The sequence below is a fragment of the Pempheris klunzingeri genome, chromosome 12 (genome assembly GCF_042242105.1).
Source record: "Pempheris klunzingeri isolate RE-2024b chromosome 12, fPemKlu1.hap1, whole genome shotgun sequence".
In the NCBI taxonomy this organism is placed as follows: Eukaryota; Metazoa; Chordata; class Actinopteri; order Acropomatiformes; family Pempheridae; genus Pempheris; species Pempheris klunzingeri.
This window is the reverse complement of record NC_092023.1, coordinates 1,474,282-1,498,887: the sequence shown is the minus strand read 5'-3', so window position 1 is coordinate 1,498,887 and position 24,606 is coordinate 1,474,282. Positions and strand designations below refer to the sequence as shown.

General features: G+C 46.5%; 1 protein-coding gene across 2 annotated transcripts in view; it reads right to left on the bottom strand.

The window, feature by feature from the left end:
• The window catches only part of mcu (mitochondrial calcium uniporter), a 47,449-nt gene extending 23,769 nt beyond the window's left edge, over window positions 1–23,680 (bottom strand). The window contains exons 1-2 of one of the 2 annotated variants that reach the window (XM_070841268.1): window positions 23,549–23,680; window positions 2,790–2,903 (exon numbers count right to left, since the gene is read on the bottom strand). In XM_070841268.1, the coding sequence (XP_070697369.1) occupies window positions 2,790–2,903; window positions 23,549–23,665 (231 nt within the window). In that variant the 5' untranslated portion in view covers window positions 23,666–23,680. The remainder of the gene's footprint in view (window positions 1–2,789; window positions 2,904–23,548) is intronic. The other variant, XM_070841269.1, reaches the window with a different exon arrangement.
• Between the last annotated feature and the right edge of the window lie 926 nt (window positions 23,681–24,606).

The following is a 24,606-nucleotide window of genomic DNA, read 5'->3' as shown; positions in this document are numbered from 1 at the left end:
GCTGATGTTTTTACTTTCAAGCAGTGTAAGTAATATATACATTTCCTCTGTCCTGCTGCGCCGACCTTCCCCCAAAGCTTCGCCTGCTGCAGAGAAATGTAAACACAGTCCGAGGGAAGCCGTACAACCACCCCCACCCCCCTGTGCAAACTCAGGCCCGCCTTCTCCATTTCATGTAGCCCAATGACACATAAACACGCACGCACCAGCACAAACAAAGCACACCGAGCATACACTCTCTGCCTTACACGTAACCACACACACACACACACACACACACACATACACACACACACACACACACACACACACACACACACACACACACACACACACGTGCACAGAAAGAATAGGATGCTAATGCACTGCTATCCACAGCAGGAGGATTGCGAAGCACTCAAGGAACAAATATCCTGTTCTCATCATAAAATTTTCATCCTGTGCAGCTCGTCAGTGGGCCAAGAGCATTTCCTGGTGAAAAATACACACACTTAACCTTGAGCTGATCTTTTTAACATAATGTGTCTGCTTATCGGATTCTGGCTGGACCTCACTCACAGGAATACCGATGCAAAGAGGTGTGGTGTGACTACGCCACGTTGGGGAAAGTGACGAGGGACAAAGTGCTGCCAGATCTTATGACTGGCCGTCATGTTCTATTGGAAGGACGCTGATATGACACCTTGTGCTGAGAACATTGCAGCAGCGTTAATCCTCTAGTCCTAATAATCCTGTAATCCTCAAGAGATGCCATGTAGGAACCAAGTGAATTCACCGTGCACACACACACACACACACACACACACACACACACACACACACACACACACACACACACACACACACACACACACACACACACACACACACACACACACACACTCACTCAGGTTAAGTGTTTACAGCACGAGCTGATAAAAGTATCTCCCCCTGAGCTTCAGTAGGTTAGTAGCTGTCATGAACTTTAAGGACTTCATGTTCATGTTCAAACTTTCAAAGATCGTTCATGACTTTGGAAAAAGTAGTTTGCAAAACAATCCAAACTCAACACACATTTAGAATTAGCTTTGAAACTTTAAAGGCAGCAAGGACGGAAAATACAAGACTTATTATTCAACTTATTATTATTCAATACTCATTAATTAACTTAACTAACTAAAATGTTGTGCTTTGGATTCCTTTCTTCTTCTCCTTCTAATCCTTTTTACTCTTCGGTGTACCACCCCTGCATAAAGTATGTGACAACTACAACAACTGCTGATTGAGATGATGTGATTCAATCAAAAGCTCCAGAAGAGGCCACTAAATGGACCACGTCAACTTGTTGTTTCCAAGTTTCCACCCTAGTTAAACTCAGTTAAGCACAGAAACCAAAGTTAGTTAATGCAGAAGTCTGCTTCACTGATGTGTCGGCACAGTTGTGTTCTTTTGTACGTTACGCTCAAAGACAGCAGCTCTGTGGAAACAACATTACAGCACCACAATACAACAACAGCGTAGAAAAGACAATGAGAGTGAGTGAACTCAGTGCGCTCCAAACACAGATGGCAAAACACTGAGGAAGAATGATGTCACGCTACCGGACGGCATGCACAAAAACAGGTTCATCCTTTATTCTGTCAGGTAGCAAATTTCAGTGTGAGCACCAGACAGTGGAGAGTATGAAACATCTGCAGCTCAGTTTAGTGGCTCATGATGACCTCTGGGTCTCTAATCTGACTGTGCTGATGCAAAGAAAGAAAGAATCTCTCTCCATGTGGCACTAATCATTATCTGTTTTAGATCTAATACTTTTTTCATGCAGACTCAACTATTCACTTCCAGTGTCCCACATACAGCCGTGCTGTGGTGAAATGACACGGTGGCTCACTTCTGATTGGTTTCCTTCAACATCAAAGCCGCATGTCACCAAAACAGCTTGTTCTCCATGGTTACACGGCACACTGCGTCCACACGCTGGTGTTTACAGCCCACATTCACACTTGTCAACGTGCTGATTTGCAGGCCGTATTAAGGTTCAGTGGGAAACGGGCTTCATATGGCGGCACGAAGCGCTGCGTGTCGACAGCACTGAATCAGGGTAACGACGCCCCGGTGGGGGCGTTGCTTTGAACAGGGGGATTTTTGAATACATTTGAATAGATTTCTGGTAAAGACTTTATCAAAAGGCTGCCGCCCAGTGAACTCATCAACCTTCAAAGGATTCTCCGCTAAATAGGCACTACATGCTAATCGCTGCTAAACTGAAAATAATAGAAACAACAACAGATTATTTCCAGTCAGAACAGGGACAAGCGGAGTCGGATTACTGGGATTTGGATGACAGGTTTTTGTGGTCAAAACGGATCCAAAAATACATCTGGACAGATGCTGCCAACACAGAAGATTTTCCATTGAAGTTTTTATTCTTTCAGCACTTAAAAAGCCTCAAGGGAGCTGAAAATCTGAGGGCAGCTTCTTAATGCAGGATGATGCAGGTTACACTGACTGCAGGCAGCTATTGATCAGATATCTACAACAATCTGAAATCTTGGCCCCATAATGACACTGACTCTCCAAATGAGGCTGATGCAGGTGTCAAAAAGTGCTGACAGTGCTGGTGGACACGCTGCTGTCAATATATCGAGACGCTCCGGACACACACACACACACACACACACACACACACACACTGACCTAATGAATAGGGAGTTGCTGTAGAGGCTGCATGTCACAGAGATCAATAATGTGAAATCAAAGTGATATGTTATTTTCAGTTCCCATACACCCGTGCATGCAGACACACTAACCTGTGGAGACAGGGCGGTGGGGGGCTGGGTGAAGAGTGTGGAGTGGGCTGCTGACCGAAGGCCATGTGCTCTCCTGACGGTCTGACGGGTGAAAGGAGCAGACAGTACCTCCTGCTGAGGAACAGACAGACAGACAGACAGACAGACAGGTCACGCTGGGGAGCATCATCATCAGTTCAAAGTGGAAACAAAGTCGACCACAACGCTGAAGGAAAATAGCAAACCTGTTTTCAAAATAGCAATAGCAGCATCAGGAGCTACAGAATGTGGCTATGAGCTTAAAAAGAGGCTTAAAATAATGAGGCGTGAAAGTGGTAGTTGTGCTTTATTTTCTATTTCCGACACTGACCGAGGCAATTTCCTTTCTGCAGCAATTCAAATAAACTGTGCGGTTGGAGCCGCGTGTGAGAGACAGTAGGACTAGGGTGTGAAACGCCGGGGCAAGTGTGTGTGTGTGTGTGTGTGTGTGTGAGGAAGCCTCTGCTGCTGTGACTGTCAGTCAGAGGAGCTGCAGCTGCTCCTCACATCAACCAGGATTAGCTTGTTTATTTGCTATGTATGAATTACAAACTGACCGTTACCACATTAGAGGAAATGCACAAAATATGGCCGCTTTGATGTGAGCGTGAGTGTGTGTGTGTGTGTGTGTGTGTGTGTCAGAGGGTCACTGCAGACTGGAATGACTAAAATACTTTCACCTTCTAGTTCGTATGCGCACTCAGAGGTTCTGCCTCGGAGCCCTGACGGAGGAGAAGATGGAGGTAAAGTGGGCTCCTCCTCCATTACAAACACTGAGAGCACCTTGACGGCACACAGCAACAACCAGTGCAGCCCATTAACTGCTCATATTAGGCCCATGTGTGTGGCCTCTGGGGGGGTCTGATCACAGACACTTTTACAACGCAAGCTGCTCAGTCACTACTTCAACGCTCCACCGACCCTCGGTGCTCCACAGTAGGCAGTAAAAAGCAGAAAGGTCAGGCATGAGCACGACATTTCCAAAAACCATCTGCCGTAGCCGGTACATTTAAGAGGCAACGCTGCCAAAAACAAACCGTTTGGACCTGATTTACCAAAGAAAGACCAGCTGAACAAATATTCTCTCCACCTGCATCACAATCACATTTTTGAACCAATGAAAAAATACATTCTTGGTTTGTTTTCCTCAGAAAGCTGCACATCGTGGATCCGTCCAGTGTTCAGTGAAAATACATTTCTCCTTTTCTACATGTTCAGTCATGTTGTGATTAAATGTTGTAAAGAAGCTCCTGTTTGAGAGTTGGATCAGCAGATTGATCACTTTTCCTGCAAATGAAGTGGATTTATTGAATTGCCTCATAACTTAGTTAGTAACGGCGAGCTACACGAGGCTGAGGCGTATCCCAGCATGCATTTGCCAAGAGGCGTTGTCGACCCAGGACACACACACACACACACTGAGCCACACTGCCACTAAATGTAAGCTATACATTAGTTAATCAAGTGAAGCAGCTTATACTAAGAGGCCATGCACGATGGCAGTAATTCTCTAATGACACATCTGCTGTGTCCTTTCTGCTATCAGAGCGCTGATCTATGAATCATCCATTCATAGATCTGCCTTCTGTCCCTGCATGTTAACGCACGCATACACACACAGAATTACCTTTCCTTTAACTTGGTGAATTACATTCAACAAGTAAGGACAGAGTGTATTATCCCCGTTTTGGTAGAATATATCTTCACACTGTGGTGGCTCAGGTCTTTAGGACCAAACACACAGCGACCCTGCAGAGGTGCACTGACGGCATCTTTCCCCTCCAGCTCTCAGTTTCTACGCCTGCAAACGAGCAGAATTAAATCTTGAAACTCTGTTTGAGGTCATTATATGAAACACACTTCCCTTTATTGCTAATTGTGATTGACACGAGACTTCTCAACACAAACAAGCTCTCAAACAATGGACCTTAGTGCCAAGATGATGATTATCGCCTCTTCTTTATCTATGACAAGTCAGGCACACGACTCATAGGAGGGGCCTGCATTCAAGAAAAGTGTCCACGAACTGCCAAGAGTCTTCTCAGGTCCGTTACTGTGGAGGAGGAGCAGCATTTGTCGAAGCGGTGACGCTGTGTTGTGGATATTTACTGAAGTTCAGTCTCTGCCAAACTGACTCATATTCAGTCTGGCAGCAAATTCAAGCTGCAGCAACACTATTACAGAATAATGTGGCAGTTTGGGTCAATAAGCTCCCTTCAGAAAATACTACAGGTTTAACTTAGCAATAACACAGAGATATCTACCAGCAGGCTGGTTTTAACTACATGCCTTATTAGAATAGATGTAGAGTCCAGTAAAGTAAAGTAATCTACTGTGTTATTAGGGCTTCATGCTGGACCACAGTACAGAACACTGTCCTGAACATCTCGGCCCGTTGGAGGACGATTAATGTGCAACAAAACTTGTGCCGCTATATAAAAAAAACACAACAAAGACAGGAGTCCAAATTGATGCTTTACAAGCAAACGATAATTATTCCCGCAGGCATTAATATAATTTCAAATGGGAGAAACTGCTCTTCTGAAAATAGAGGGGAGAAGGAGCTGTGAGCAGCACCAGGCAGGAGGCCCCGTCTATTTCTGGTGATTAGATTGCCACAGAGGACCGCAGCTGTTCTCTCCAGATACCGACTGCACCGCACAGAGCGTATACACACTGAAAAACACACCGCTTCATTCCCCCGATACTAAAAAGGCCCCAGCTGGTTGAATCCCATCTGACAGCACCTTTTCTTTGTGGATAAAACACAATAAGATCCCAACAGGTGAGGATACATACGGTCTGCTTACAGCTAAAGGGAACACATCGGTCAGCAGGGAAGTACATTTTCAGGACTCTCCTCTGACTACAGTGAGACATACGCTGTGGTGGTTCACTGGCTGGACACTAAAACACTAGCAATAATTAGCCCTGCATTTTTTCTCAGTTACAAGACAAGCAACTGGCATTTAAAAGCTATTAAAGTAAAACCCTGTTTTAAATAAACATCCTAATCTAACAAACTATTACAGTAGTTCTCTGCTCCTACATGATAGAAATTGTTATTATCATGATCATATGGAGCATGTTGAAGGAAGAAAGAAGAGAAACATACAGAACATAGACATTTTCGATGATATAGCAGGTATCAAACATTCATCACGTGCGACTCTTTCAGGACTGAGACAGAAACGTGCTTCATACTCCTCTTCACACTGAGGAAATAAGCCACCACTGGCAGCCTGGTATTGATTTACTGATTGACTTATGGCCTGGTGTGTTATGAGGCTGCTGCAGCCGTGGGACCGATCTCCACCCATCACAGACCCTAAACTCGGTGTGGTGCACGGCCAGCAGCCTTCTCAGGTAACTCCAATCACACCAGCTCCTTATCCGTCGTGCTTCACGTGCTGTACGTCTGCTGAATTAGACGCCTGCCTGCACAAACCGGAGTGTTTACACCAGCTCAGAGCCAGTCTCCAGCATTTTGTCACCTCTGCACATTCTCCAGGCTTGAACTGACGTGATTCTCAGCAGCTTTAATTACTGGAAACGACTCATCAGCAAGCAGCCAGAGGACTCAGATGTCCCCTTCTGCAAGATGTCTCACAGCTCAGACTGGCTAATGGTTAATCTTAGATGTCGCAGATGCTAAGTTAAGTGGGCCTCCGTGTCAGATAGTGCCATCGAACAGGCCTTTGGGCGTGCTCTCGTTTCAAATGTAGAATTCTCCACATGAAAACAGTTGGTAGAGTCTAACCCTGATCAAGTCACCGCAAGGTGAAACTCCAACAAATAAAAGCCACAACTCAAGTCTTAATCTACGAGACAGTGAGGCAGTGGGAATATAAAGCACCTGATAGCTGCTTTAACTGCAGTACGATCCAAAAGTCTAAAAATAATTCAATTAATTCAACACACAGCAGCAGCAGCAGCAGCTCAGCAAGTCCTGACGCAGAATTCTGTGTGAAAGCAAGAAGACAATTATCCTCAAAAGCCTTGACCACAGCTTCAAACTCTGCCCTAAACCTGACATCTAAACCTGACATCACCTAAACCTGACACCTAAACCTGACACCTAAACCATCTTGTACAGTGAAAAGCCATAAAACTGCTTTTCAGGGGAAATAATAAACACTGGTTCCTCAGTAAGGCTTTAATAAGCTTCTCAGTTATAGAATCAACCTGAGGCAGTCAGGCAGGTGTAAACATGGCACGAGTGTGTGTGTATGAATGAGGAAGCCTGTGAATGAGGAAGCTGCTGAGAGAAACTTAATGTGAGACAGCAGAATGTTAATGCTACTTGTTCCCAGTGAAGTGGGTTAACCAGTCCAGCAGATGGTAAATGGAGCCTATAGAGAAGAAGAAGATGTCTGACGCCATTTTTACCTTCATCAAATCCTCCCGTCCTCGCGTGTTCTAAAGCACACAGCTACTCAATATTTCATGCTGACGACAGAGAGAGAATGACATGAAGAGTCTGGCGTCTCCGTGACTTATTCTCAGTCTGTGAGTGAAAAACCTGAAACTTCTCAGTGAGTGCACCAACATGTATTCACATTCTCTCTCCCCCTTTCCCTTATCTGCCTCTCTCAGTTCTTATTCCCGCCTCGCTCATTCACCCTCTATGCATCTCCCTCACTAGTAGGAGAAAGGCAGTCAGCCCCAGGGAGACGAGAGGGGGGGGGGCTAAGAGGAGAAGAAAGTGGGGAGGCTGCAGGCAATCACTGGCCACTGAGAGGAGAGATGAAGAGGGTGAGATAGGAGAGGAGGAGGAGAGATAAATGAAATTTCCAACACATTAAGCACACCCTGCTAGCCGGGGTAAATAGGGGTGGGGGGGCTGCTCGGTGACCGCCGTCCAATGAAAGTCTGGAGCTGATCTAGTTACAGGGGTTCCCCGAATGTTTCCAGATGAGAGTCAGATATATGAAGGCAGGAGCTGAAGGACAGATGTGAGGCTCTCAAACCAAGTGATGGACACATGATGGACACGGCTGCGTTCCCAGTGAACCCGGCTGTCACACACTGCTCTCAAGGACGAGGAGACGTTTGAGTGTGTGTGTGTGTGTGTGTGTGTGTGTGTGTGTGTGTGTGTGTTTGCTGTGCTGCAGGACTGAAAGAAATGACCAGAGCCGATATAAGCCGGACAGAAAGGGGCAGAGCTGCACACTCAGGTTCTGCCTCCAGCATTTATCACCTTACAAACGTGGACAGTCACCAACATGATGCCAACACATACTACCAGCTCTGCCATCTATTCACCGCTCATGTGGGACACACACACACACAAACAGGGTCATGAGGGCGGGGTGTGGGGAAAGTGAGGCTGACAGCTCAGCGTCTCCTGCTGCAGCAGAGATGAATGGGCGGGCAGAAAACTGGCTTCATTCATAATGGAAAACGGCAACAAAGCAGCTTCATCCCCAGGTGTGTCAGGGACCGACAGAGCCGGGGAAACAGACGACAGGACAGAATAAGGCGGCAATGCAGGCAGCACAAAGGCTAATACATCCCAGAAACAGTCCTACATCTACCATAAAGATATTGTTCTGATTTATTGCCCCAGGTGTTACCCAAATAAAGCTCAGAAGGGCAGAGAGAGCGACACCATAACATTATTGTTGGAGAGCCGGAGTGGCCTGAAAATGTCAGAACAAACACTGCTGCACCATCTCGCCTTTAAAGGGAGGACGCAAGGTGCTGTAAACAATATAAAGAAGTAAAAGGAAGGACAAAGAGGATCTAAAGACAGACGTGGGGGGGGGGGGGGCGGTTTGCTTTAACTTTCCACATAAAGACACAGAGAGACATCTTCCAAGCCCGTGGCGATGAAGCTGGTGATCAGCAGCACAAAGAGTGGAAGCGTGGGCGTGAGGGGGAGGAAGCACAGGCACATAACACAGAGATGGAGTGAACATCGTCAGCATCAGCAGAGGAGAGGAAGGACTGCGTGTGTGTGTGTGTGTGTGTGTGTGTGTGAGATCATTACAAAGCACTCATTCTTAGTAACTGTGAGAGCCACAAATAGCAAGAACCACCTACTGGCACAAGGCTCTATGAATCGCTGTGTTAGATCATAATATTGGAAGAGGAAAAGGGCACGTTGTCAATCTTTGAAATGCAGCAGTCAATACAAACATTCACTGTTTACACTATTAAGTATAAAATGGAGCAGCACAGCCAAAAGTTAGACGTATTAGGTGAAACACAACGTGGCTCCTGCTTAGTGTTTCCAGAGAAGAGGTCCTGTGTTGTGCTGCGGCGTGAGCACAGAGAGCACCCACACCTCCCTGCAGGTCAGTCTCACTCAGGCTCTACAACCAATCAGCACAGACCCCCGTCTTCTTTTTTTGGCCTCCTGATGAAGAGTCTTGGCGGCTGACGCTCAGCCTCGACTCTAAGTTCAGCCTGTGCTGTAACTCTAGTCAGCCACATCAATCACATGTTTATGGGCCCGTCATCTAGCTGGGTCACCTTAGGCCACGTTTATCCACACAAACGACAAAGGAGGTGATGGGTAACATGATAAGAGAGCTTCTTTTTGCATATTTATGAATGCAGCCTTTTTTTACACCAGTCAAACTGAATAAAACTGTGTTTAGCAGGTTGTTCTGTCTGTGCTGTGCACCCAGCTGTCTCTCTGCTAAATTCAAAATTCAGTGTCCAGATGTACCGTCACGCCCACATGGGTGACATTTGTGTCTTAACTGCTAACAGCATGTGTTTATCAAGCAACCCATTTAAATCAGTAATTAGAATATTTATTGGATTTTGAGAATCACATTTGCATTTTTAGGATCTAGTGATTGAGGGCTGCAGGAAGCCCCCACCATCAGACCGAAGCTCTGCCCTCTCACCTACAGCACGTCCTCCTTAAACCGGCTCGTTATCACTCCTGAGCCGTGGGCACTGTGAGGTGAGCTTGTATCATTTCCACTGCACGCACACGTCAGGAAGTGACTGAGCTGAGCTGAAGAGCTCCTGTATGTTAGATATCATTAATGCAAACTCAACACTTTGTGCTGCTCGTTTTTCCACCAGGGAACCACTGCAAAGCATTTTTTGTGAAGCAGCTACTGGAAGTGAGCAGTTTGGCATCATCGGAGGCAAACGGCAGCTTTTACATTCCAGTCGAAGGCTTAACCACCACAAACTCACACAGGTATCACAGTCACATCACAACTTCAGCACTCCTCCCTCCCCTCGCGTCCTGTTTTTCATCGCAGCAGCAGCCCCACGGTGCACAGTGGTCGTGTGTCCCATCAGTGGATCCCGGTCTGACTCTGTGAGGACACACCCACTGTCTCAGACACACAAACTGTGTTTTGGTGTGTGGGAAGATGTCAGCTGAGCACAGTTTAGAGTCTAGAGACAGTTTTAAACCAAATAAAGCAACAGAGTGCAGAAATGTGTCTCTCCCTCTGGTATTTTTGTGCCAAAATTGAGCAGCAGCAACTCCTCAAACCATATTTGACAAAATAATGATTAGATTCAATTTTGCATCAAAGGAAGAATAAATGTGACGGAAAGCCTCATAGGCAATTCAATAATTCACGACTGAACTGAAAACTGCCACAGCTTGTGCATCGTAGCGTTACATTTATTCCAGAGACGAGTGAACGGAGGGAGCGGAGGAGTGCAGGGCAGAGAAAGCACCCCGATAGTCCAGTTGTGACAAAGGCTTTCCACTGAGTGCATGTCTGCAGAGAGATGCTGTTCTGGATCCTGCCAGATGAGATGATGTGAAGAATGGACGCAGGGAGAAGGAGACAATGAGATGGATAACCTTCAATCCTCTGATGGAAGAAGGACATTTCAATCTGAAAAGTGTTACCCAGGCAACAGCAGCAGCAGGACTTGTGAAGAGCCAGAGGAACCTGTGTATTTACTTCTCTTCTCGCCTCAAAATCAGCCTCTCTTAGTCACACTCATATGCTCTTTGTGGCTTTGGATTTTGGCAGGGAGAGTTTCTCACATCTTGCTAATTCTGGTGTAAAATACCTGGATTTACAAGACAACTCAACTCGTTGTGAGTTTAGAAACGCTGCCTGAGGCTGAAAACAAAAAAGCAACTGTGTTGCTGTTACCTACTGAAAAAGGAGATGCTCCTAACCTCCTTTATACCTCCCACATGCCCCTCCTCTCCTCTCACCTCGCCTTTCTTCTCCCTCCATCCCCTTTCCTTCCCATCCAGTTCATGTCCAGGTTGGGATCTCCCCCAGGGTTCCCCACAGGACCAGGGTCAGTAAAGGTGCTGGCAGAGCGAGTTGAAAGCTCAGCTGGAGGTACATCACTGATCCGCTCAGATGCTAAGCTCAGCTCTTCTGCCTCCTCGCTGCTTGACTATTTTCCCTGAGAAAACAGCAGCCAGGCTGATTCCTGGTAACGGTCTGGCTGAATGACAAGTATTTGATCTCCATGCAGCGGCTGTATGGGGGAATAACTCGGTATCTTTTCCCTGCATGTAACAGGGAAGTTATGGGTGCAGACCGACTGCACAGCAGGCAAACAGGCGTAAATAACAGAAAGATGCGTCTCAGCTGAGTTTTTCCACATGCACAAGAGAAATAGCTCTTTTTTTATTCTAATGCCTCAGGAATGACAAACAGCCCCTCCCACTCATAGATCAATACCCCTGAGACGACAGTTACACTCTGTTGCCCACATTAACTGAACAAGGAAACAACTCAGGCAAAAACATTCAAATAATCTAATAAAGCTGCCAGATGCTGGACATGTGGGCACTTTTTAAATACCTTAGGAGCAACATAATGGAGCAGTCATAGTGATCCACGTGGCTCATACAGGCTGCCACTGAGTCATCAGATTACAGTTGGGTACAAAAGCCTAAGACGATCCTACTCTCAGTCCTTGAATATCAGATTTCAATCTGTGTTTGAGAGTCTGTATACACAAGGTATTTTGCATGGATGCATGGATGCAGGGAGGGAGGGAGGGAGGGAGGGAGCACGCTGCATTTGGTTTGCATACTGTCTACACATGAGCACGGTATGAAGCGAGGCACAGTGACGTAAACTTTACGAGCACAATGATTTGCAGGAGCACATTACATATTGTTTTCCAAGCTAAAGGGGGAAGCTGCTGCTGCAGACGTCTGTGAAATAAACCTGTTTTACTTTTCCATTTCCACTATGGCAACACTGTCCTGACGACAAAACAGGGGATGTAAATACATACTTTTAGCTAAACTAGCCCAGAATCCTGTCCTCCACAACAGCTCTCTGATCACAGAGCTAGAGCCCAAAGAAGACTGTCTCCATGGAAATGCATTTTCCAACAAGGCTGCTCTCCACCATCTCCTCGATCCTATTTTTAGAATGGTGGAGCACTAGCTGGCTGGCAAACGATGAGTAACGGTATGGTGGGAAAAGAAATGTCTAGTATCTCGTCTTTCTGCTCAAAGCTTCATTTCAAATCAAAGGCTGTGAACGAGTGTTCAGACAAACAGCTGACTGACAATCCCCACTCTCACCAGAGAAAGCGGCTTTCATGCAAGTGAAGTTATGAGAAGCTTGTGTGTGTGTTTCAAGCTGACGCCGGGCCTGCGGCGTGTGCACACACACATCCATGCCAGACAGCAGCATGAAGACATCGGGCAGCTGGGTCATCGCTTACGTGGGACTCTGCGCTCCATCGCTTTCTGACCTCCGTGTGTGGAATGAGGATGAGAAAACCACAGGCGCTTTTCGAGGTCAGCGGCTTCTTCTTCAATCTCCATCATTAAAGGGTGCGAGGCATGTGTGTGAACGCACAAGCACATGCACAAAAATGAGTAAACAGAGATAGATATTTCTCATTTCCCGCAGGGATCTGTCATAAAATAAAGAGCTGGACTAGCACAGCCTCTGCCTACTGAGGGAGCAGAGAACAGGCCTCCACCTCAGCGCCTTTACAGTAAGCCATGGTCTGCTCGAGGGAAAAGCCCTCCCCAGCCATGCTGATAGTGCTAATTAGCATTAGCCTCCATGAAAGTCATGCTTATTAACACAGCACTACAGTTGCACCAGAAAGATGAGCTCCTACAAACAGCATGGCGATAACTCAATGGCCGAGAACAACAATTATGGCTGTCGGTTTTCATTAGCAAACACACTCAGTCTCAAAGGCATAACGAGACCACAAGTCGCCACTGTTTTATTCAAACACTCCCATATCTGTAGAGCTGCTGCTCTATTATTGGATATCTCCTTTTAAACCGATGCCCTGATACAGCTGTGAGTCAAGAGTGAAATGTTCTTTTAATCCGAGAGACAAAAGAAATTATAAATCTTCTGCGTTGGACCGTCACCTCATCAACAAAGGATTATAGCATCAGAGCTATTTACATAAGCAATTTACTTACTGCCCTGCTTCCCGGAGGTGCCTTTGAGCAGAGGCAAGATGGTATCTCTCACCCATCGTCCCTCAGTCGATACTGACTTTCACATACAGGAAGACAGAACGCCAGCTTTAAGGCCGGACGGTGTTTTAGAGTCGGCCATGATGGATTAGCCTCCTGCAGGCTTGGATCAAACCATAACATGCATATATTCATGAGACGATATCAATTTGTCAACTGTAGGAGCTTGTTTCTACACAGTTTATAACGAGGACACCGTCCCTTTAAAGCAGCGTCTCTGGTCGTGGTGCATCATTGTGGAATCTGCTTCATACTAATATTAGATTTATAGAGCGCAGGGCCTCCATTTCTCAGGTAGGTTTTTTCCAAATGACTTTTCAGATAATTTACATTATACTACAGTACATATATATATCAATATCAGAGTCTAGTGACAGGAGACTTTATTCAGTGGTGCCGCTTGTTCTGCAGAACTGGAGACATTTTGTCGTTTGATGGTTTAACCACATGATGAGCAGTGAGTAAATGTACTATGTGCACAGACGGTTCTGTGATATCATCACAATGATCATATATATATACTGTATATATATATAATGGATGACACTATGGATCATTTTGCTCTCGTGATGAAGTCATAATACCTGAGAATGGAAAAGCTGAATCAAATAAATGCAGCGCAGTCAGTCAGCAGCAATAAATATATTAATACTGTCCTGCCGTCTATACAGTCAAAACTGTGACATGGTAATTTGGCCGTATTCCCCAGGCCGAGCAACATTTACACAAAACCCTCCTAATAGGATTATCTGGTCCAAACCTTCAGTCCACACACAAATCAGAATACCATTAAACTGAGTGATCGGTGTGAATGAGGCTACAAAGTGCAGAGGCAGCAAAAAAAAAAAAACAGACTTAACGCCACCCCAACCCCCTCCACCTCCACCTCCACCTCACTGTATATCTGACCCCCCCCCCACTCTTCTCAGGGCCATAAACCCTCCGCTGAGCTCCATGAAACAGGCATGTGTGTTCCACATGTGCATTGATCCACTTGTGCCGATATGGGAGTTAATTAAATTGGACCAAAGACTCGATGCTCAGACCTCCGATTCATTTCAAACTAGCAGATGAGAATCAGAAAAAAATCATACATTTACACCAAACTGATGGTGACGGTTTGGCTTGTTCTGGTCCTGCCAATCATCACAAACAAAACAATTTCCTCGAGGGTTTAGAGTCCACTGTTGGATAGAAGTGTGTCTTCTTTGTTAGTCTCCTCCATGGAGAATCCCCCCGTGTGCGCTTGTGTCCACCATGGCACTGCTACAGTCTGGGTAATTACAGTGCAAACACACCGGGCGCCGGGCCGAACGCAGAGTCCTGCTTTCTGGGGCTCATTGACTCCCTGGATGTAGTCAGAGTCTGATCAATCTCAGCTCATGATTCTGGTGCTTTAATGAGGTTGTCACAAGCATCATTCAGAAAACACAGACAGACGACTGCAGGCCTCTACTGGAGGAAACAGAAGCAGTGAAGCTTTGTGAGCCCTGAAGAGGCGAAGCAGCTTCACAGCAGCTTCACTCCCGTGTGGTGTGGCCTTTCAGACCACATCGTCTCTGTGCCTTCAAAGACACCCATTTATCCACCGGGACACCTGAAAACCAGTTCATTTGGGGGGGGGTACAGTGTGCCGGGGAATATCAGTGTTTTTTGGGGGCTTTTGAGGACAGAATAACTGAATTATCTCTGGAAAAAAGGGAAATAACTGATATGTCATGAAGTGACAGTTAGATGAACTCACTGATGGTCAAAAACTCAACAGAGGAACTTTATATCGCTTTAAATCGCTTTAATATGCTTCTTGATTTCTTAGCTGCATGTCTTCCTCTTCCTCTCTCACCCATTTCTGATCACTGTCACAATTCAATAAAGCCGTAAAGGCCAAAAAATAGTCTTTAGGAAAAATATACCTTTTAAAAAAACAGATTTCTACTTCTTTTGGACTTGCTTTGATAATGACAGCATGTTCAGTTCTGCTAAAATCCCCTGAGACGTGTCAAATGCTCGCTGCTTTGATTTGCTCCTGACACGACGCGTGGCCTTGTAAAGTTTAGACAAGCTTTATAGTGATGGCCATAGCTAATGTGTGCCAACCACCCAGGGTGAAAGAGAGCAAAGTGAGTCAACGCTAAAACAGACAGCAGCCTGCTTGGCACCTCGCCTCACTAAGCCACCATGGCGAGAGAATTTCTCTCAAGGCAGCGCACGACGACCTCAGCACGCCGATGGTGTCGCAGCTCTCCGTACATCTTGTTTAACCATGACCAGCAAATCCCCCCCCCACCCCTGCACGGTGACCTGACATCGGTAGGGTTCACCACGCAGATAAACTCTGAAACACATGCAGATCTGCTTCCAGCCTCATCAGAGGAGACGCTGACCCGTGCTCTCAAACCGCCGGGACAGAAAAGGTGTAACGGACATGAAAATGTCAAGTCCTCCTCCCATTAACCCGGCACATCGATTCAGCGAGAACAAAAGGACTACTTATGAGCTTGTGAGGGGGGGCATCCAAGCAATTAGAGTCCCATTACCATGTTGAAGTTTGCAGGGGTTCCCCTTCGAGAGAACTGTTTAGTAATGTGTGTTAAAGTGTTGGATTCAGTTTGGGCTGACCTGGAACCTCATGGAGCTAAATTATGCCCATAAATGTCCAGTACTGCATTACTTATTCCTCCAACAGAGTTTCTCAGTCACTTGTACGCCAACATAAATTATTTACGGAGCAATTTTACTCAAATCAGTTGTCAGTGGTCCTAAATGCTCTGACTTCACCATCAGATGTGACCTGCTCCATCACTGTGACTCAGACAGAGTTTTGTGTGAAGAGGAAAGTCTGAGCCAACATTGTCTTTCTAATTATTAGATCTACTTGAAAAACGCTCTTCAAAATGTCGACTGTCATGAAACCTTGGGCACTAAAGATAACAACAGACATTCAGCCGTCATCCAGATGAAGTGAAAGACATTTATTAAGTCAGAATTCAGATTTCTTCATCACAAGTGATGTAAAAATACACACGTGTGTAAAACATGGACACTTTTATGGATTATATTATATTGTTCATTACATCAGGGACATTAGCTAGCCTACACACACACACACACACACACACACACACACACACATACACACACTATAAGCCACCTATAACTAGATTTTCTTATCCACTTATTATCAGATAAACTCATTACTCACCTTCATAAACAGAAAAAAACAAGGATCCTGCAGCCAAGCTGAAGTTAAACACTTATCATGAGTCATTTCTGTGACGGTCAGATGATCAGATCAGATGAAGCTCATTAAACTCTGGAGGCTGCTAATATCAACCACTATTCTGAAGTTGGCCGCAGCAGCAGTTCTACCAAGCGAGAATAAAAAAGTTCGACACTTGACTGATTTTTACCTGCATATTCAGGAATCCTGCTAGAAACAGAGTGCTGCAGTTAAACAGATGCAATAATCCTTTCAGCTCTGCTGGCAGTGAGGTAGCAGAGCCGTAATGAGAAGCAGCCCTTCTCACCCAGTTTCTCGTCAGTGTAAGAGGTGAGCCTGAGGCCGAGGGAATCCTCACGCAGAATCCCAGCGTTCCTCCCAGCCATTACTCCACCAGTAAAACAAAACTCTGCACACATAATGTTAACAGTCCCAATTAAGAGCTGCACCGCTGCTGACAGCCCGTCACACACAGATGACTCTCCTCTTGCTGCCCTGCTCTGATAGGATTGTTTCCTACTTTTCACCGCACAATTGTAATTTAAGGATCTGTCAGATTCAATATACCATACAGTTTTCAATCCAATACGGCGGCGCAATGTAGATAAGTGGGGGCCTGGCAGGAACAGTGAGGAGAGTGGGTTCAGAGGATACGGCCCCATCATGGGCCTGATAGGAGCACAGTCCTGTTTTTACTCTCATTAGGACACAAAGTCTATCTCATCCAGACTCAGTGTGCCTCCTCTGAGTAAATAAGTGGACAGAGCTGAATCAGCAAGGGGAAATTTACTTGCTAGCTGACAGGTAGCATATAACACCACCTGAGGTTTAATTGTCACTACCCGCCGTCCACTTGCATTAATTCACCATGATCTTCTACAAACAAGGGTAGAAACAATCAATACTTCCTGGAGGAGAGGTCAAGCCCGCCCTCTGTCCCGCTAATGAGCTGCATAGTCTTCAAATGTTGCCGTTCTGTCAAATTGAACTCTGCGAAGCAAACAAGGTGGGATTCATTTGAGCCTGGAAGCAAATGAAACGGGTGAGGAGAGAATTTTGGTGTGACGGCACCTTGATGAAGGCTCAGGTAAGATATTAGCATTAAGGCATTAAGGTTCCCTGGCCTGCAGACATAACCGACTCTCTCTGTTCTACTTTTGTTGCTCCTGTGTAATTTTCAGCTGTCCAAGGTTTTATGTAAATCAAGATGTAAGAGTGTAATAAATGAATAAAACATGCTTCTCAAGTCAACAGAGGCCCACAACAACAAACAGCACATACAGTATCTAAAGTGTATTATTAAATGCCACACACACACACACCATCATTTGACAGAAAAACTTTCACACGTGCAGTAACACTGAAGTAATAAAGATGTTGTGGTTTCAGAGTGTGGAGACAAACTGGTCTGGAGGAACGACCTGGAAACACTGGGCTGTGACAGATCTGGGAATGCCCGACCTTCAGACAAGCCCGTCTAATTTACACTCCTCATTTGGCCGCAGCATTGCCACAGATTAGTCGTGCTGTCACAATAATGAGCCCGATCTCATATCCAGTAGCATGAAAGGCTGATGACCTTCAGGTTGCAGCAGCAGCCTCACCTGCTCTCCTGGCAGAGGACGCCAGCAGCCCGCCGTCCCAGAGATGAGAGGGGGTAACCAAGCGTGGCTTCCATCCATCATCACATTACACACGTTGGCCTAGTTTAATGTCCTTTTCAGACTTGACTGGAGACACGCGGGGCCACACAGAAACATGGGAAGCAACTAATTAGTCTATGCCAACAGCAGAGGTTCACCAGCCATTTACCACTTCAAGGGTGAAATCCATTCTAGAGTACTAATGAGGACTTTGTCCATCACAATAGTCTCATCCATTACAACACTACAGCATCTCCATAATGAAGAGCAGATTACAGAGGCATGTGGCACCACAGTGGTAAGGAGCTGAAGCATTAAAATAATAACTGCACTGTATGGGGGGCGGGACACTTCACTTAGTGTCTACTACCGAGCCTCTTCACCTCCCAGGACGGTTCTTGAGGCCGCGGGGCAAACAGCTGGTGAGCGTGAGAAAAGCTACCGTGCTGAGCAGGTGTGATGGACTCACTCAGGACGGGGAACTGGAAGAAGAAAGCACGAGGGAAACAGGACACGCACCAGCATATGTCTGGAGATCCGGCAGAGCGTATGGGGGAGAAGAAAAGAGAGTTTTTCTCCCTTTTCCCATGAATTAGCTGAAAATACCTTGGTTAGAAAAGTCTGCACAGCTGCTCCTGGGGCGTGTGTAAAATACCTGCACTAGAAGATAATTTGCATGTTCTTCTAACTGGATTACCTGCTGCTGCTGCAGCACTTGAAGCAATTAGCAAAAACATAAAAAACACCATGGAGTGTCGTGAGTTGTTGTAATGTGAGACACAACATCCAACAAAAGCAGCACGATGAAGGCAGCTCACAGACCGGCCGTCTGAAACGTAGTGGAAACAGGGAGAGGGATGATGGAGACGCTGTAGAAAAAAGGCTGCAGCTGAACAGATGCACCACTCTCAGTTTCAGGGCAGAGCGCCTGCCAGGTGAACCGCACCGCTCCCTGACCACAGCAGACACTGGGAATGACTCTGATCGCCACGCTGAGCGCCGACGGGAGCTCTGTCAGAAACACAGCCAGTAAAGCCATCAGCATTTCGTCACTGAAATGACAACACACACTTGGTATTTTGTTTGCTGGTGAGACAAGAGATGAAGGCGCTACTGTGACTGTAAAAATGAGACGTATGGGTCTGGTCGCCATGGAGTTTGAGTGTATTATTCGGTGAGGTCAATATATTAAATATCTAGTGTTGCTCATTTGATGATGAAATGGTTCAATGCTGCAGTTGACCTCACCCCCACCTCTGACCTTCACCTGCACTCTGACCCCTGCATGCATTCAAACAGCCTTTACCAACAAAACAAAGGTTATAATACTGCAGCGACGTGGCTCCATTTCTGGAAAACCACTCTCAATACAAACAGCACAAACACACAGGAGTCACCGATTGTGAGAAATGTTGCTGGTCGTACAGAAGTGCAGGTGCATCATGGGAAATGCAGTCTTTCTGTATCTAGACACTGGTCTAACTAAGATCGGTTGCCGCTGAGGGAGCGCGAGCTAACAGCCTGCCTGGCAATTCAAGATTGGTTGTCTCTCCTCTATTTCCTGCTCCACAGCCCACTATCTGCCGGTAATTCAAACAGTGAAGAAGAGAGCCGTCAGTGGTGGACTGGAGGACTCATTATTCAGCTCAGTGCTGATCGTTGAACTGAGCTGCACTGTAATGTTTCTGAGTGAATTTCTAACCACACTTAGTGATGCTTCATTCGACATTTTCCATAGAAATACTCTGTAAATTCATTGTATTGCATAGTGTTATGTTCCCCATCGTATTCCATCACGCTCACTGTCCTCTTTAATATGGTGTTTCTCTACATTTCTTTTCTGTTTTCCTTTTCCACAGGGCTCAGCATGCCTTCAATAGATCAGGAAGAAGCCCTTAATGAAGCAGTGTCTTCTTATATCTAGTCTGGTGGGGGTGTCTCTCTACCCCAGCCTGTTTATACTAAATGCTAATGTGGAACATGTTGGCATGTTCAGACCGGTGGCAGGAACATGACATGCTGTATGGACTGAGTGGAATATTCAGGCAACAAATCAATCATTTCTGTAACCGTACCTTTGACTGATTGCATCACTTCGCTTCATATTACCTATCAAGAGTGTATGAACCCCCCCAGGAAAAGTCAGATCAATTTTCTCACCCACTAAAGAAAAACCCTCTGAATTGCACTTCGTGTCCATTAAAATAGCCTCAGTGTGCACATAGTAATCCAATATCGATGCAAAGATGGAACAGTGCGGCTGCTCTGACGAACGATTATTAAGATTCCTCTGGAGCAGACGTGATGTGATCAGATCTGAGAACAGACACGCAGGTCGTCATCATCAGCCAATCAGGCCTCGGCGCCAAGACGCCATCGATTGTTTACAGGAGAGGGCCGAACATTAACTGACAGCTGGTGTGACATTTCAGTCATCGTGTCATGTCAACATGTTCTGTTACTGGGTAATACGGCTAGAATATGGTCCCGATCAGCTTTTGTCCCTATTGATCCATATCAATATATCATGTGACACTGCTGCCAGTTTGAAGGCCTGAGGTTTATTGACACATGGTTCAGAAGATATTTTGTGATGAAGGAATGTACTAAATAACATCTAAACCAAACTAAACGTTAATAAACTGACAGATCTGGAGGAAACCCTGAGTTCACTTTCACCATCACTTTCCTTCCATTTGATTCCACTGGTTTTGTTCCTCTTTTCCAGACCACATCCACCATCACTTCCACTTTCTTCACCTTGAGCTCAAACACGGCTGTGTGGTGGGAAATGTTCTGTCTGGCTATCGTCTCTTCTATTTCTGCAGCTATTAGACATCTGGTGAAAAAACAGACAAAGTTTATCATCGTTATCCATTATCATTTTACCACATTCCCTTATTGAGATCGTTCTCACACCCAGCTCAGTACGCCTGCTTCTATTTCTGTCAGATTTGTAAATGTGAGATCATGAATGGCTTTTCCATAGATGTCAGATTTACATCAGTGAGACTGACTGACAGGTTCATCAGTCAGTCAGCCATCTTTTGTCCACCTTTCTAGCAGACTAGCGCTACAAGCTGACACTCTTCCTCCTATCACACTAATGTGGAGAACTTCAGCACTGAGCCCGTGAAGGCAGCAGGGATAAATTAGTTTACACCTACACTGATTGGATTAAAAGCCAGGAGTGGGCATCGGCCCCGTGGCCCCCGTGACTACAGCCACCAACTGCTCAGCGTTAATGAACATGTTGGCTTAAATGGAAATAACCGACTTACAAAACATGATTTGATTTCTTGTTGACTCCCAAGTTCACCAGGAAAGTCTGTATTTTAGACCCAACGTGAGGAAATATTAACTCAGCGTGCTACAACATACAGCAACAAAAGCCCAGTTCAACCTGTGATTCATAAGCCTTTTACAACGACGGTTTATTCACAATGACTCAACTCCCCTGCCACACTTCAGCACAGCAGCACTTTATATGACAGCTGACTCAATAGTAATCTGGTGCAGGTTAAATGTGAGCCTTGGAGACCGGTCTGCTTTGCATCCCCGGGGAGTTAACCCATCATTACTGCACCACATTACGGAAGCAGCAGTCAGACCCGTTTAGTCTGCTCGCTGCTTAAAACTGGGCTCTGGGCAGCATATTTGTGTGTTTCGAGGAACGTGCTCCACTGAGAGACGCTACGTGCTTCATAGCAACACATGCCGACGTGTCCCACTGCAGGTTAACAGACACAAGAGCAGAAACAGAGAGTCCCCACACTGCAGCGAAGGACTCACAAATGAATAAGGAACGTGGCTGTCACACAGTGACAGGCCGGCGTTAGGAGCCGCAGCATCAACGCTCCCATGGACGAGGACTTAATATGACAGGAAAACAAAACTACAACCTGAGCAGACTGAAATAAAATGAACTCTGCCGAGACACAGTGAGCCGCAGCTAAATCACTTAACGTTTAAACAGGCCGACTTATTTCGGGAAAGGAGAGGATATTACCTCTCCACGGGGGTGAAGGTGTTCTGTAGTAATAGTTCACAGAGGGCGACAGCACCGAGGGCCCCCATGGACCAAGAGAGTCTATTCTGTTTCACAGGACTGAGCCTCAGTTCATTTCACAGAGTGTCACGAAGGGGAAAACATGAGAAGGACAGAGCAGCACAGAGCAACAGAGAGACACAGGGGCAGAGATGTGAGTCAAAGGGAGACTCACGGTTGCTCGGCTGCCTACGTCAAAGGGCCGCTCTCTCATGGGCTGCAACCACTTCCTCATTCTTTCATGCTCAAGTCCGTCCTGTGCCTCGCCTCCCTCTTCAGGCGGCTGCTGTAAAAGGCCCCGAGCTTCAGCCGAGGGAGTGGGTCACAGAAGCAGGAACAAGATGTGCAACTATTGCACTGGAGTGTCAGTTCTGTAAACACGGTTACCTTCCTGTTATCGTGAGCGTGTGTGAGGCTGCGGTGGCCGTGAACAGGGCCTGCATCAGCTTATAGGAAAACCCAGGATCTCCCAGCTGAATGGGGAAACACCCGCAGGGAGGGGAGAAACAGCAAGCTGGCTGGAGAGTCTGACATCATCCAAGTGTGGGCTTCCATGTTCCTGTGAGGACTCATGTATACATGTGTGTGTGTGTGTGTGTGTGTGTGTGTGTGTGTGTGTATTTCCTTCACACACACACACACACACACACACACACAAGCATAACTGTAGTTTTCCTCTCCAGCTCTGGGCAGACATTCATTATTCTGAGTTTCTGCTGCTGCACCAGCAGCTCACACAGACATCTGCAGTTCACACACCATGTAGAGGAGCAGAGGAGGGGGGCCATCGGTCATGGACTGACAACCAAACCCCCCCACCACCACCCCCAAAAGGTAAAAGCTGCTCACACCAAACACTCCTTCAACAGCACAGATAATAAGACACCCATCCCCGGCCGTCGGTGATCAGACCAGCCCCTCCATGTTACTGCAGGAATACACACACACACACACACACACACACACACACACACACACACACACACACACACACACACACACACACACACACACACACACACACACAGGCAGGAAAAATGGGGCCGCAAAGTTGAAGGACACGGGAGGAAACATGAGGCTTTGAGGCAGAGCAGGGCAGAGGGTGTGAGGGCCAGGTACAGCAGCTGGAGGGCTTCAGCAGACGCTCCAAAAAGCTGCATCGGCTCCGTCAAAGCTCTGCGTCCCGCCGCGGATTACAGCCACACGGCACCGGGCTGGATGCACACCGTGACTCGGCTGGTGCCTCATCCCTCCATGTGAAGAAAAAGACCTGAGCGGAAAATCTTGTGGCTAGTTAGCTTGACTTCCTTAGCCAGCCAGCCCACCACAGCTTCCCCTATCCGGTCCAGCCTGCCCGCCCGGTCCGCACCTCTCCTCTCCCGCGCGCACACACGTCCTGGGACTTACCGGTCTTACGTGCTGGTGGTGTCGCTGTGAAGAGACAACAAGTGCGGGGAGGCTGCCGGCCCCCGCTCCGCCGCTCCGGGACAGCAGGAGGACTGATCTGCACACTTTCGCAGCCATCTCTGTAGTGAACGCTTGCCGGGAAGGAGATTGCTGCGGGCGGACCGAGACTCACCGAAGGGAAGAGGGAGGGTGGTGGGCGGGTTTGCGGGGCTGGACTACGGCTTCATACACATGCCCAGTGTTGCACCACCAGTATGCAAAGATAAAACACTTCAGTGCTGGCTAATTCAAAGCAAACGCACAGATTGGGTGTCACCACATCATCCGGTCACTGTGCTGAAGGTCACTAAAGTGTCATTATCAGGTAAGAGATGTGATGCAAACATGATGCAGGGATGGACCAAATGAGTAAAAGAGTATGTTCTGCTCAGAGAAAGGCTGATATGAAAGCACAGCTGCCACCCTGCTCTGTCTCTATTACAGTGCAATCTCTATTAACATTATCTCAGGGGGAGAATACTGCCAGATAAATGTGGTGAACCATACAGGTACATGATAGGTATTTAAAAGAGATACAGGAGATTAAAACACGCCACTATAACCTCAGCAGAGAGTTACTGTATCCACACTTCTTTCTATCTCATCAGCAATAGAGCTGCAGTCAAAGGTGTAAAAGCTCACTGGCTTCCTTTTACTGGTTGTTTCAGTGCTGCAGAATGAAAACCAGTTGTCGTGTGCAGGTATATGGTGTAGGAGATGGTGTCCGTACCTGTCTGCAGCTGTGTGTAGTGTATGTACGTACACCTGCTCATTCACGAGGCCTCTACAACTAAATCTGGCACTTCTAGAGCTGCAAAGGTTTCCAGCTATGTTGAAAGAGGCAAACACAATAAAGCAATAAAACAATAAAACTTGTCTCTGTGTTAAGCTACATCTTGGCTGACCTGCTGCCGCTGGTCACACCATCTATTCCCCCATAACTGGGTCTAATATTAGCTTGTCCTTCAGCCACTCTACTGACTATATGTCCCAAAAGAGTAGCCTGCAGGATCACATCT